Genomic DNA, 13,797 nt, shown 5'->3' on the forward strand with positions numbered 1-13,797 from the left:
ACCAATAGTGAAGCCTTCACAGTGAAGAAGGCCACTTATCAAATGCAAATTTTCAATTTTTTTGTAAAATATACAAGACGATGTTGCATCGAGTAAATAGATATCAAACATGTTAACATTTAAAATTGTAAAATGGCAACAAACTACAGTACCTAAAATTATCCATAGACAATGAAAAGCCTTTACAGTTTATCAGTTTAGAGTTAAACATGACCTCTGGTGTTAAAATTATTGCTTTCACTCTCACATTCGTGGCAATGCCTCACATGTGTGGTGCAATCGGGCACTTTTCTCCCTCCCTCTGTGGCAAATGAAGCCAGAAGCTACAATGATTCCATCATGTCCAGTTCTGGTTCTGCGTTTACTTAGCTGGTAGTAGCCAAGAAAGCAGCCAATCAAACCAATCTGTGTTTGATCAGCTGCCTTGGAGGGCAGAGGAGGGATTAGGAGTCTAATAGACCCTTAATCTTGCAATAAAGAGTACCTGTCACTGCCCAAGGTACCACAAGGATTGTTTATCTCTTATGATAGCAATATATTTGAACAAAAAATAATTGTGAAACGTGTTAAAAACAATAATTTGTTTGCCAGAGCTCAAATTTAAAGTGTTACTAAATCCAGGACTCTGCATTCACCTTATATGGTCTCCACAGTACACAGAACACGGAAATGCAATAGTTTTAGTAAATATAAACTGCTAAATACCTTTTCTCATCAGCAGTATATACTGTAGCAGTCTTGTGACTTCTACCAGTGTCTGGTTAAAGCTTGGAGGAGATTTAATTATGCTTGTCTTATCAGGCTGCAGGACCCCTGACCTTCTGTCTGGACAGTGTTGATTGGCCCTGTACTGATCACATGCACTCATACAAGGAAAAAAACAATTCTCTAGCAATACACACCAAACTGAGCACGTGCAGCTTGTTCCCTAGCCACTGTACTATCAGGAGATGGATTGGGGACAGTGAAAGAAGGGGAGGATCAGAGAAGACAGGATCAAACAGCCTTTCTACACAATGAGGAGGATTAATCCCTTAGGTTCCACCATGAGTATAACAAGCATGCTTTACTGCATATACAGACTGACTTTACTGTTGTGGGTTTAGTAACACTTTAAGTGTAAACTGGGAACCTGTAAAGGCTTTTAATGCGTCATCTATGGACAATTTTAGGTACTGAAGTTTGTCACCATTTTGTAGGCGTGCGCAATTTTCAATGTTGACATGTTTGGTATCTATTTACTCAATGCAACATCATCTTTTATATTTTAAAAAACTGGGTTTTATATTAAGTTTGCGTGCATTAAAATTTATGTATATTTTCCTGAAAATGTGCATTTTAAAAAAATGGTTGCACAAATATCGTGTGACATAAAAAAATTGCAACATTGACCAGGGCCTCTGATTTCAGAAAATATATAACGTTTGGTGGATATTAAAGATGTCTGTTCTCATCTGAAAACAGTATTCCTTTTGGATAACCAAAGCAAATTTATAACTAGGCTGGAGAAAGATAAATAACACTTGAAGACAAAGCTGCATTTTTTTAGGGGTGGGGGAAGCGACTGGGGGTGGGGGGAGGGGGGGCCCGTCAAGTACGCTGTACGGAGCCCCATTTTTTTTTTCTACAGTGGCCCTGCTCTTGTCACTAAATAAACTCAAACTTCAAACTGCAAGGTAAGTTGATGCTTGTGAGACTTTTCATAGTACTAGAATTTTTTATGTTAGGTTTTCTTTGTGTGAGAGACATACTTAGATATATACATGATAGCTTCGTATTCTTTTCCCAGGCTCTGACACAATGACATGCATACAGAACGTCTATTTATCAAATGGAGAAATACAGACTGTCTGGGGCACATTGGAAATGGAAGACATTGAGATAGGGGCATTCCACAACGATACGCGAACAATTGAATTCAAGCACAGCTGGTCGAAAGCTGACTTTAGTTTATTTGACTGGAAGTTTATTGATATTTTTTTAAGACGTTATATGGATAATACCCAAAAACTTTTGAGAAAAATCAATGAGGAGCTTGGAATTGAAGGTGAGAGATCGTAACAGTATTTGGAGCGCTAATTTTCTTCTTCAGCAGAAGTCACATGATTAACCACTTGCCACCCACTCACAATAGATATACTGTGATTGGCCAGCACAGCCAGGCACAATGAAGTACCCGCACACCGCGGTGTACTTCCTGGTTTGGCAGAGCTCATGTGCATGCCCCCGCTGACCCACGCTGTGATTAGCTACAGCACAAGTTTGTCTGCAGGTTTCAACCAATGATTTTGGCTGTGAACCTGCTGATTAGCTGTAGCCAATTACAGCACACCCTTGTGTCTTGTTTGGTTTGTAAACACAGACACAGGATATGGTTGGATTCTGTCATTCAGGGAGAGAAGAACGCCAGGTCATGTGTGAATAAAACCAACACATATACACTTTCATACAATTGTTAGACATATTTAATTCTTTTTATTGCTCTGTCACCAGTATCATTAGTATAGTGTACAGTATTTATCACTGTATTAGTGTCACTAGCAACGTCAGATAGTGTCCCTCCCAGTCAGTATCAGTTAGTGTCATATTGGCCGCCACACTAATGTAGTCACACTATAAGTTTCTGTACACTACCAATACTAGTATAGTATCTCTATGGATCAATATCCTGATCACAATGAGAACTATACTGGTGTCTCCAATAGTATAGTATCCAAAAAATGCAGTGTTAGCAGGATCAGCCCCGACACCTGCCAGCACTTGTGTTTAGCAACAAGTGCGGTGTCAGTATATTCTTTCTGATCACTGCCACCTCTGATACATTGTCCACCAATCTGCAGTGTTGGAATAATCCAGCTTGATCTGTGCTAGCACTAGCAGTTAACTTTACTTCTGCATGCAAGCAGCCTTTGATGGCTAGCCAGGAGCTCTTCAGGGGGCCTTTAGGATTCTGACCATGACACATAAGAGCCAAGGGGAAGCCTCACTTTCAGAATCAGGCTCAGAATATGAACCTGTAGAAACAGCCGCACACTGACAACTAGTTCAGGTGACAGGGAAGAGGTCCCTCCTAAAACCAGGCATGCCCAACCCCATGTTGCTGAAGTGCTACAAATGCATGATTATGCTCATATGTAGCACGATGCGAGTACTAGCGCTGGACTACTTTTTGGTGATCTGGCAAGCACCAGCAATGTAGTACATCCTGGCCTTTTAGACACCAGTGCTGCAATATTTCATGATGAAGTGGCAAGTGCCAGTAGTGCAGTAAAAGCTGGTGCAATAGCTAGTGCTAGTAGTATAATGCAACTGCGGCCACAAAGAATTTGAGCACAGGCCCCTAGAGTTCAAAATAGCCTTCCAGAGGTGCTTGCAAACCCCAATTGGCTACCCCCAGATTCAGCACCCCCCCCCCCCCCCATGACTAGGATAGCCCAGAAGTCACCACCTAAACTCCTACACAACCCTCCAAATCTCCACCCCCCCTTTAATCCCCAACAAAATGCTTAACACAAGGTGGAGTTAAATGGCCATCAGGCCTTTTATTAAACAAAATAATAATAATAATATTAATGATAAATAACAATAACATTATATAGTGATTTAGACTGTTATCATAAAGCCTCACGCCCTTCAGTGTTCTAAACATTGCTTGTCCCCGTGATTATTCGTGCAGCCAGTGACCTCATACCTTTGCGCCAATAGAGTGAGTTATGGGGAGGTTGGTCCTCTTTGAATCTGCTGCTATGCATCCATGTACCCTAAGACTACAAATCCCTGGAGCCCTTGCAGTGGCCTGAAGGTTGCTGGGAAGGATGATAAAAGGAACTTAGAAGCCTGCGCACTTTCTCTTCTTCCTGGGCCTGGCGCAAGACGGACCTCTCTATGTGACAGATAGAGAGAGGTCGCGGCCTACCATGCGGAACGCTACCTCCACCATGGGGCCCTGAAAGGCCTACTTCTGCTACCCACTGTTGAACATCCTGTTCTTAGCATAATTTACAGTGCCTACCCATCGGTACGGACATGTGGAGAAAGACCCTACAGAAAGCTGAGACAGAGGATCTGCTGCCTGGAGTGTCGCCATCTGTGTTTCTGCACAGTAGACTGCAGATCGAGTTGGGTCGTTGGGTAGAGAGCAAGCTGCTCAATCTTTATCTATTCACTACCACCATTACAGAACACAGTGAATACACATCCCTACCCAAGAACACTTTACTGCATTGCTGAAACACTGCACGGTTCATTTTTTTTCCTCATTAATGTACACACAGCACCCCACATTGACAGAAAAAGACAGAATTGTTGACATTTTTGCAGATTTATTAAAAAAGAAAAACTGAAATATCACATGGTCCTAAGTATTCAGATCCTTTGCTCATGATTTAGTAGAAGCACCCTTTTGATCTAATACAGCCATGAGTCTTTTTGGGAAAGACGCAACAAGTTTTTGACACCCGGATCTGGGGATCCTCTGCCATTCCTCCTTGCAGATCCTCTCCAGTTCTGTCAGGTTGGATGGTAAACGTTGGTGGACAGCCATTTTTAGGTCATTTTTAGGTCTCTCCAGAGATGCTCAATTGGGTTTAAGTTAGGGCTCTGGCTGGGCCATTCAAGAACAGTCACAGAGTTGACAGAGTTATTTTAGCTGTGTGTTTAGGATCATTGTCTTGTTGGAAGGTAAACCGTCGGCCCAGTCTGAGGTCCTGAGCACTCTGGAGAAGGTTTTCGTCCAGGATATCCCTGTACTTGGCCGCATTCATCTTTCCCTCGTTTGCAACCAGTCGTCCTGTCCCTGCAGCTGAAAAACACCCCCACAGCATGATGCTGCCACCACCATGCTTCACTTTTGGGACTGTATTGGACAGGTGAGGAGCAGTGTCTGGTTTTCTCCACACATACCGCTTAGAATGAAGGCCAAAAAGTTCTATCTTGGTCTCATCAGACCAGAGAATCTTATTTCTCACCATCTTGGAGTCCTTCAGGTGTTTTTTAGCAAACTCCATGCGGGCTTTCATGTGTCTTGCACTGAGGAGAGGCTTCCGTCGGGCCACCCTGCCATAAAGCCCCGACTGGTGGAGGGCTGCAGTGATGGTTGACTTTCTACAACTTTCTCCCATCTCCCGACTGCATCTCTGGAGCTCAGCCACACTGATCTTTGGGTTCTTCTTTACCTCTCTCACCAAGGCTGTTCTCCCCTGATAGCTCAGTTTGGCCGGACGGCCAGCTCTAGGAAGGGTTCTGGTCATCCCAAACATCTTCCATTTAAGGATTATGGAGGCACTGTGTTCTTAGGTACCTTAAGTGCAGCAGAAATTGTTTTGTAACCTTGGTCAGATCTGTGCCTTGCCACAATTCTGTCTCTGAGCTCTTCAGGCAGTTCCTTTGACCTCATGATTCTCATTTGCTCTGACATGCACTGTGAGCTGTAAGGTCTTATATAGACAGGGGTGTGGCTTTCCTAATCAAGTCCAATCAGTATAATCAAACACAGCTGGACTCAAATGAAGGTGTAGAACCATCTCAAGGATGATCAGAAGAAATGGACAGCACTTGAGTTAAATATATGAGTGTCACAGAAAAGGGTCTGAATACTTAGGACCATGTGATATTTCAGTTTTTCTTTTTTAATAAAACTGCAAAAATGTCAACAATTCTGTGTTTTTCTGTCAATATGGGGTGCTGTGTGTACATTAATGAGGAAAAAAAAAATAACTTAAATGATTTTAGCAAATGGCTGCAATATAAGAAAGAGTAAAAAATGTAAGGGGGCCTGAGTACTTTCTGTCCGCACTGTGTGTCTCACAAAAGTGAGTACACCCCTTACATTTTTGTAAATATTTTATTATAGCTTCTCATGTGACAACACTGAAGAAATGACACTTTGCTACAATGTAAAGTAGTGAGTGTGCAGCTTGTATAACAGTGTAAATTTGCTGTCCCCTAAAAATAACTCAACACACAGCCATTAATGTCTAAACCACTGGCAACAAAAGTGAGAAAATTGAGTACACCCCTAAAGTGAAAATGTCCAAAGTGTCAATATTTTGTGTGACCACCATTATTTTCCAGCACTGCCTTAACCCCCTTGAGCATGGAGTTCACCAGAGCTTCACAGAGCTTCCACTGCTCCATGGCACCTTGCGCTCCTCCACCTTCCATTTGAAGATGCCCCACAAATGCTCAATAGGGTTTATGTCTGGAGACATGCTTTGCCAGTACATCACCTTAACCCTCAGCTTCTTTAGCAAGGCAGTGGTCTTCTTGGGAGGTGTGTTTGGGGTTGTTATCATGTTGGAATACTGCCCTGTGGCCCAGTCTCCAAAGGTAGGGGATCATGTTCTGCTTCAGTATGTCACAGTACATGTTGGCATTCATGGTTCCCTCAATGAAATATAGCTCCCCAGTTTTGGCAGCACTCATGCAACTCCCATCACTCTGCTTGACTGTAGGCAAGACACACTTGTCTTTGTGCTCCTCACCTGGTTGCCACCACACATGCTTGACACCATCTGAACCAAATAAGTTTATTTTGGCCTCATTAGACCACAGGACATGGCTCCAGTAATCCATGTGCTTAGTCTGCTTGTCTTCAGCAAACTGTTTGTGGGCTTACTTGTGCATCATCTTTAGAAGAGGCTTCCTTCTGGGACGATAGCCATGCAGACCAATTTGATGCAGTATGCGGAATATGTTCTGAGGACTGACAGGCTGGTCCCCTACTCCTTCAACCTCTGCAGCAATGCTGGCAGTACTCATATGTCTATTTCCCTAAGACAATCTCTGGATATGACGCTGAGCACGTGCACTCAACTTCTTTGGTAGACCATGGCGAGGCCTGTTCTGAATGGAACTTGTACTGTTAAACCACTGTATGGTCTTGGCCACTGTGCTGCAGCTCAGTTTGAAGGTCTTGGCAATCTTCGTATAGCCTAGGCCATCTTTATGTAGAGCAACATTTTTTTTTTTCAGATCCTCAGAGATTTCTTTGCCATAAGGTGCCATGTTGAACTTCCAGTGACCAGTATGAAAGAGTGATAGCGATAACACCAGATTTAACCTACCTGCTCCCCATTCACACCTGAGACCTTGTAACACTAACGAGTCACATGACACCGGGGAGGGAAAATGGCTAATTTGGCTCAATTTGGCCATTTTCACTTAGGGGTATACTCACTTTTGTTGCCAGCGGTTTAGACATTAATGGCTGTGTGTTGAGTTATTTTGGGGGGACAGCAAATTTACACTGTTATACAAGCTGTATGTATATATATATATACCTTATTTATCGGCGTATAACATGCGCCGACGTATAACACGCACCCCAAGTTTAGGAGAGAATTTTAAGGAAAAAAACTTTTAGGAGGGAAATTTAAGGAAAAGAAACTTACATTAAAATGCCCATCAATGCAGTCTCATCAGTGTTCATCTGCAGCCTTGTTAGTGTCATTGCAGCCTTTTCAGTGTCAGTGCAGTCTTGTCAGTGCAGCTTTGCCCCAGTGCAGCCTTGTCAGTGCAGCCTTGTCCCCAGTGCAGCCTTGTCAGTGCAGCCTTGTCCCCAGTGCAGCCTTGTCAGTGCAGTCTGTCAGTGCAGCCTTGTCCTAAGTGCAGCCTTGTCAGTGCAGCCTTGTCCCCAGTGCAGCCTTGTCCCTGCAGCCTTGTCCCCAGTTCAGCCTTGTCCCCAGTATCCATGCCTTCCGCCGCCGCCGCCATACACATGCTAGTAGTTTTAAATATGGCGCTGTGGAGTTCGGAGGGACTCAGCGCCGGCGGAAGTGAACGAACGCCGCCGAGATACACATAGCCGAGGGTTCTCAGCTCTTTCCAGCGCCGCTCACAGTCCCGCCCAGTCCCGCCCTATGATGGACATAACACAGGTCCAATGGCGGGACTGGGCCTGACTGTGAGCGGCGCCGGTATGTGTATCTCCGCTCTGTGATTTCGGCGGCGCTCGTTCAGCACCGCCGAGTCCCTCCGAACTCCGCGGCGCCATATTTAAAACTACTCGCTATGTGAATGTCAGCGGCGATCACCGACATTCACATAGCGATAGCGGGGATCGGCGTATAACACGCACCCACGACTTTCCCCTGATTTTAAGGGGAAAAAAGTGCGTGTTATACGCCGATAAATACGGTATATATATATATATATATATATATATATATATATATATATATATATATATAATATATATATATATATATATCACCAGGTGGAGATTATCTCTCTCATTAAATAGCATATGCTGTCTAGATTACATCTATCTCAGTGTGGCCACATATGTAGTTAAGTGAAACATCCACTAGGAGGTGACTTCGGATCTGAATACAGTGTATCTTTGTGTATATAGCATTATTCATTGTTTAAATGTTTTTGTGTCTTCCTGAGGAGTATGTTTGCTGAGTTGACGCAGTTATCAAATCTCAGCGGATTTACTCCTTTCTTTGTGAAATAACTTTTCCTATTTGGTTCAAGTAAAACATTTCAGAACCTTATATCACAGAGTTGTTTGATTATTGCTTTATAGTACTAACAGGAAGTCTGAACCCAGAGTGTCAGGTGGTGCCTATTATTGGATGACACCCAACCAGAGGATTCCATACCAATCAATGGTTCCCCACTTGTATCCCACCAATGGATTTGTAACCCCATCCAAGGGGTCCCAGCCGCCATCATACCTATATACCTCCTGCCTACATACCCCATACCAGGGAGAGAGGGTGGGACGTTCATCCAATAACTTCCCAACTCCAACTGTGACTGTCTCTCCCCTTCCTGCAATCTACTCCCCTATGCTCTTCCCCATCACCACCTCTCCTTAACAGAGGTTCAGGCGGAAACAGCCAACTTAACAATGACTCTTGACTTTTTTAGCTGTTTTTCATCGAAGACCTCTATAACTTGATTGTGGACCAAAGTAATGTTCATGCCCAACAGTACATTGCCTCAAGCCCAAATTCATACCTTGCCAGGCCATTGCTAATTGAAAACTTTTTGGGCCAAACCCATAACACAGGCATTACAAAAACAAATTGATTGCGGTCATATTGGTCCGCAGACATGAGACAATAATGCGTTTTATGCATTTCAGTGACAATACCCTTTGTCGTCCCCAGGGTGAACCTGACTATGCTGGGCTCCACAAAATTCAGCCCCTCATAAATTACTTGTGCCAGAAATTTTCAGATGTGTACACACCCCAACAAAACATCTGCATAGATAAGTCCTTTGTACATTTTACTGTCAGGCTTACAATTAAAGTGGTTCTAAAGATTTTTTACCTTAATGCATTCTTTACATTAAGGTAAAAAAACGTTTAGGCATAAGTATTGGCCCTTCACTATTTGCTCCCACTCCTGTCAATCAAAGCCAATGAGCGAAGAGCCAGGGAGCGAGCATGGCTGTCAATCATAGCCAGTGAGCGAAGAGCCAGGGAGCAAGCATGGCTTTACATGAGGGCACTGGACAAGGAGGAGGGGCCAGGAGCACTGGCAGGGGACCCGAGAAGAGGAGGATCGGGGTCCCTCCTGTGCAATTCCATTGCACAGAGCAGGTAAGTATAGAAATATATATATATATTTTTTTTCCTTTATAATCACTTTAAGCATTTTCTCACCAGCAAGCATGCCAGATATGGGGTCAGCATGTATAAGCTCTTTGAGAGAGACACAGGCTATATATACTTTTTTAGAATTTATGAGGGAAAAGACGGTCAAGCGGAACTCCCTAAATGCCCAGGGGAGAAAGATAGTGTGGGACTTGTTGACAAATGGGGTATGATTTGTACTTGGAAAACTTTTACACAAACGTACCAATTTTTTAGACATTTGTCGAAAAAGTTGGCTGCTGTGGCACCGTGCATCCTAATCACAGGGGCTTCCCCCAATGGCTCATTAACACCACACTTAGAAGGGGGAGAAAGCCACCTTGTGCATTGAAGAGCTATTAACAGTAAAATGGAAGAACAATCACGATGTATTCATCCTGTTTTCCAGTCACCCAGATAGGATGGTCCAAATTTACACGGCTTCTGGTGTCATTGAAAAGCCTCTCTGTGTCCATGATGTAGACTTCAATGACCAAATGATAAAGCCGTATTTAGTGTTAGACACTGGTACAAAAATGTGTCTATATATTTATTTCACTTGTCTATATACAATGCTTTTGTTATTTACAAAGCTAGTGGAAGAACTGTATCCTTTCTAAAATTTCAGGAAGTGATCATCTCAGCCCTTTTGTATCCAGAAGGCACTGTGGCCCAAAGCTCAAATCCAGACACAGTTAGCTGGCTGCATGAGAGGCATTTTCCAGATGTTCTCCAACCTACTCCAAGACAAAAGTCACCCCAAGATGCTGTGTCTGTGGTAAATGTGAAAAAGACGTGACTTCCTTTTTTTGTCCCTCCTGTCCGGGCCAACCTGGCCTCTGCGTCAAGGACTGCTTCTGTCGCTACAAAACACTAGTGGACTATTAGTTTAGATTACAGCACGGCATGGTCTAGAATACAGCATGGCACACAATGCTGCACAAGAAGGGGCTCTAAAGAAGTCAGTCAGGAAACTGTCCATCACATTTTGAGAGACCCAAAAATCAAAGGCTAGAAAGTATATGGTTCTGAAAAGTTAAGTTACAAAAAAAACCTCTTTGTGCCCGCGCTATAGCCGAAAGACGGCTGCAGCGCAGACGCTAACTGCCGGGAGGCCGTTCCTGGACGCCCTCCTGTTTACTTCCGCAATGCGCACTCCTGCGGGCGCGCATCGGGGAAGTTCTGTGCTGGCCGTGTCCCTTGTACACAGCCAGTCACAGATCGCTGAAAACGGCCAATCATAGCGGCCGTTTTCAGCACGATCAGCAGTGCCAATGAGAGTTGATCTCGTATGTAAACATATGAGATCATCTATCATCGCCGGCTCTCCCTTCTCACACAGAGACAGCGTGTGAAGAGGGAGAGCGAACCGCTGCAGCAGTAAGTGGAAAAAAAAGTGTCCCCACTGCCATCTGTCCCTGCCATCTGTCCCCACTGTCATGTCCCTGCCATCTGTCCCCACTGTCATGTCCCTGCCATCTGTCACCACTGTCATGTCCCTGCCATCTGTCCCCACTGCCATCTGTCCCCAGTGCCACATATTAGTGCCATCTGTCATCAGTGGCACCTGTCAGTGTCACATGCCATCTGTCATCAGTGTCACATGTCATCAGTGCCACGTATCAGTGCCATCTGTCATCAGTGTCACGTGTCATCAGTGCCACGTATTAGTGCCATCTGTCATCAGTGCCACGTATTAGTGCCATCTGTCATCAGTGCCGCGTATTAGTGCCATCTGTCATCAGTGCCACGTGTCATCAGTGCCCCATATTAGTGCCATCTGTCATCAGTGCCACGTGTGATCAGTGCCACATATTAGTGCCATCTGTCATCAGTGTCACGTGTCATCAGTGCAACATATTAGTGCCATCTGTCAGTGCCACATATTAGTGCCATCTGTCATCAGTGCCATGTATTAGTGCCATCTGTCATCAGTACCACGTATTAGTGCCATCTGTCATCAGTGCCACATCAGTGTCATCAGTGCCACGTATCAGTGCCATCTGTCATCAGTGCCACATCAGTGTCATCAGTGCCACGTATCAGTGCCATCTGTCATCAGTGCCACGTCAGTGTCACGTGTCATTGTCCTGGTGCTCCAGGGCCTTCAAAAGGGTAATAGGTAGTCAACAAGTTAGATGTGTAATTTATGCTCCTAGAAGACCTGATGGTGCTCCCTGCATGTTGGGCCTCTCTATGTGGCCAGGCTGTGAAAAAGTTCCACACATGTGGTATCGTAATACTCAGGAGGAGAAGCAGAATGTATTTTGGGGCGTTATTTGTGGTATATACATGCCATGTGAGAGAAATAACCTATTACAATGACAATTTTGTGGGAAAAAAAATCTTCATTTTGCAAAGAATTGTGGGAAAAAATGACAACATCAAAAAGCTCACCATGCATCTTACTAAATACCTTGGAATGTCTACTTTCAAAAAAGGGGTCATTTGGGGGGTATTTGTACTTTCCTGGCTTGTTAGGGTTGCACGAAATGAGATCACAGTACATCAGGTGTGACCAATTTTTTATGATTTGCACCATAGGTTGTAGACTCTCTAACTTTCACAAAGACCAAATAATATCCACTAATTTGGGTTATTTTTACCAAAGATATGTAGCAGTATAAATTGTAGCCAAAATTTATGAAGAAAAATTAATAATTTGCAAAATTTTATCACGGAAACGAAGACAAATGTGTTTTTTTTCAAAATTTTCGATCTTTTTTCATTTATAGCGCAAAAAATAAAAAACCCAGAGGTGATCAAATACCACCAAAAGAAAGCTCTATTTGTATGAAAAAAAGGACAAAAAATTAATTTGGGTACAGTATTACATGACTGAGTAATTGTCATTCACAGTGTGAGAGCGCTGAAAGCTGAAAATTGGTCTGGGCAGAAGGGGGGGTTTAAGTGCCCAGTTGTCAAGTGGTTAAAATGAGTAAATAAAAAATAAAAATAAAAAAACAAACAAGTAAAAAAAAAGTTGTTTTATTGAGTTAATGTTATATCATTACTGTGTGTTATTGTTAACTTTTGTTTGCTTTGCAGGAATGCCAATCAGCTGCAGCCCTAATCTATGTATTCTAACAGCAGCAGGGTGCTGCTGTCAGAATTCATATGTCAGTGCTTGCAGTGCTGCAGGGGGAGATTTCTCCGTTTGCAGTTAAAAAAAAGACTATGTATGCCTACCTTATGTATTAATAAAAGTTTTAAATGTCTACACTCAGAGGCGCCTCTCTCCTTGTTTTATCCAAATATCCAACATTTGAAGAGAGGTTGGATGTGTGGTGGAAGCTTCTAATGTTGGGCCACACACATTTTCTGGCAGACATTTCTTCATCCACATTGATGGATGTGAATGAAAGACTATGTTCTTCTTTTTTTCATTCATCCTACAGGCTGTCAAAAAGTCTCTCACATGTGGTATCCCCATACTCGGGAGAAGTAGCAGGATGTGTTTTGGGGTGTAATGCCACGTATACCCATGATGTGTGTGAGAAGTATCTCACTAAAATGACAACTTTGTGTAAAAAAAATAAAAAAATAAATAATAATAATCATTTTGTTTGTCATATTCCTTGTGGCAAAAAAAATCTTCCATTGACTCAACATGCCTTTCAGCAACTGCCTTGGCGTGTCTACTTTCCAAAAAGGGTAATTTGGGGGGGTGTTTGTACTGTCCTGGCATTTTAGGACCTTGTGATCGATAATCAGGAAATCCAATGTATATTTAACACCCCTTGAAAGCCTGAAGGTGGTCATTGGATTTTGGGCCCCTGTACATGGCTAGGCTGACAAAGAGTCTTTCACATGTGGTATCGCCATACTCAGAAGAAGTAGCAGAATGTGTTTTGGGGTGTAATTCCACAAATATCCATGGCATATGTGAGAAATATTTAATTTAAGTGACAACTTTGTGTAAAAAAATAATAATTTTGTTTTGTCATTTTTCAAAAATGTGTGGCAAAAAAAATGTGTTTATTGATATAATAAAAATAAAATAAAATAAAAACCCAGCAGTGTTCAAATACCACCAAAATAAAGCTCTATTTGTATGGAAAAAAGATATACCGTATTTTCCGGCTTATAATGCCGTGTACACATGATCGGAAGTGTCACCAGCAAAACACAGATGAGAGATTTTTGTCAGAAAATGCGACAGTGTGTATGCTCCATCGGTCTTTTGCTGGCAGAATTCCAGCCAGCAA

At 43.0% G+C, this 13,797-nt stretch overlaps 1 protein-coding gene across 1 annotated transcript in view; it reads left to right on the forward strand.

The window, feature by feature from the left end:
• LOC141107546 (T-cell surface glycoprotein CD1a-like) overlaps positions 1-13,797 on the forward strand; it is a 39,341-nt gene that overhangs the window by 7,540 nt on the left and 18,004 nt on the right. Inside the window, exon 2 of the mRNA XM_073598360.1 lies at positions 1,790-2,047. Coding sequence (XP_073454461.1) covers positions 1,790-2,047 — 258 coding nt within the window. The remainder of the gene's footprint in view (positions 1-1,789; positions 2,048-13,797) is intronic.

This window comes from Aquarana catesbeiana, linkage group LG09 (assembly GCF_042186555.1).
Source record: "Aquarana catesbeiana isolate 2022-GZ linkage group LG09, ASM4218655v1, whole genome shotgun sequence".
In the NCBI taxonomy this organism is placed as follows: domain Eukaryota; kingdom Metazoa; phylum Chordata; class Amphibia; order Anura; family Ranidae; genus Aquarana; species Aquarana catesbeiana.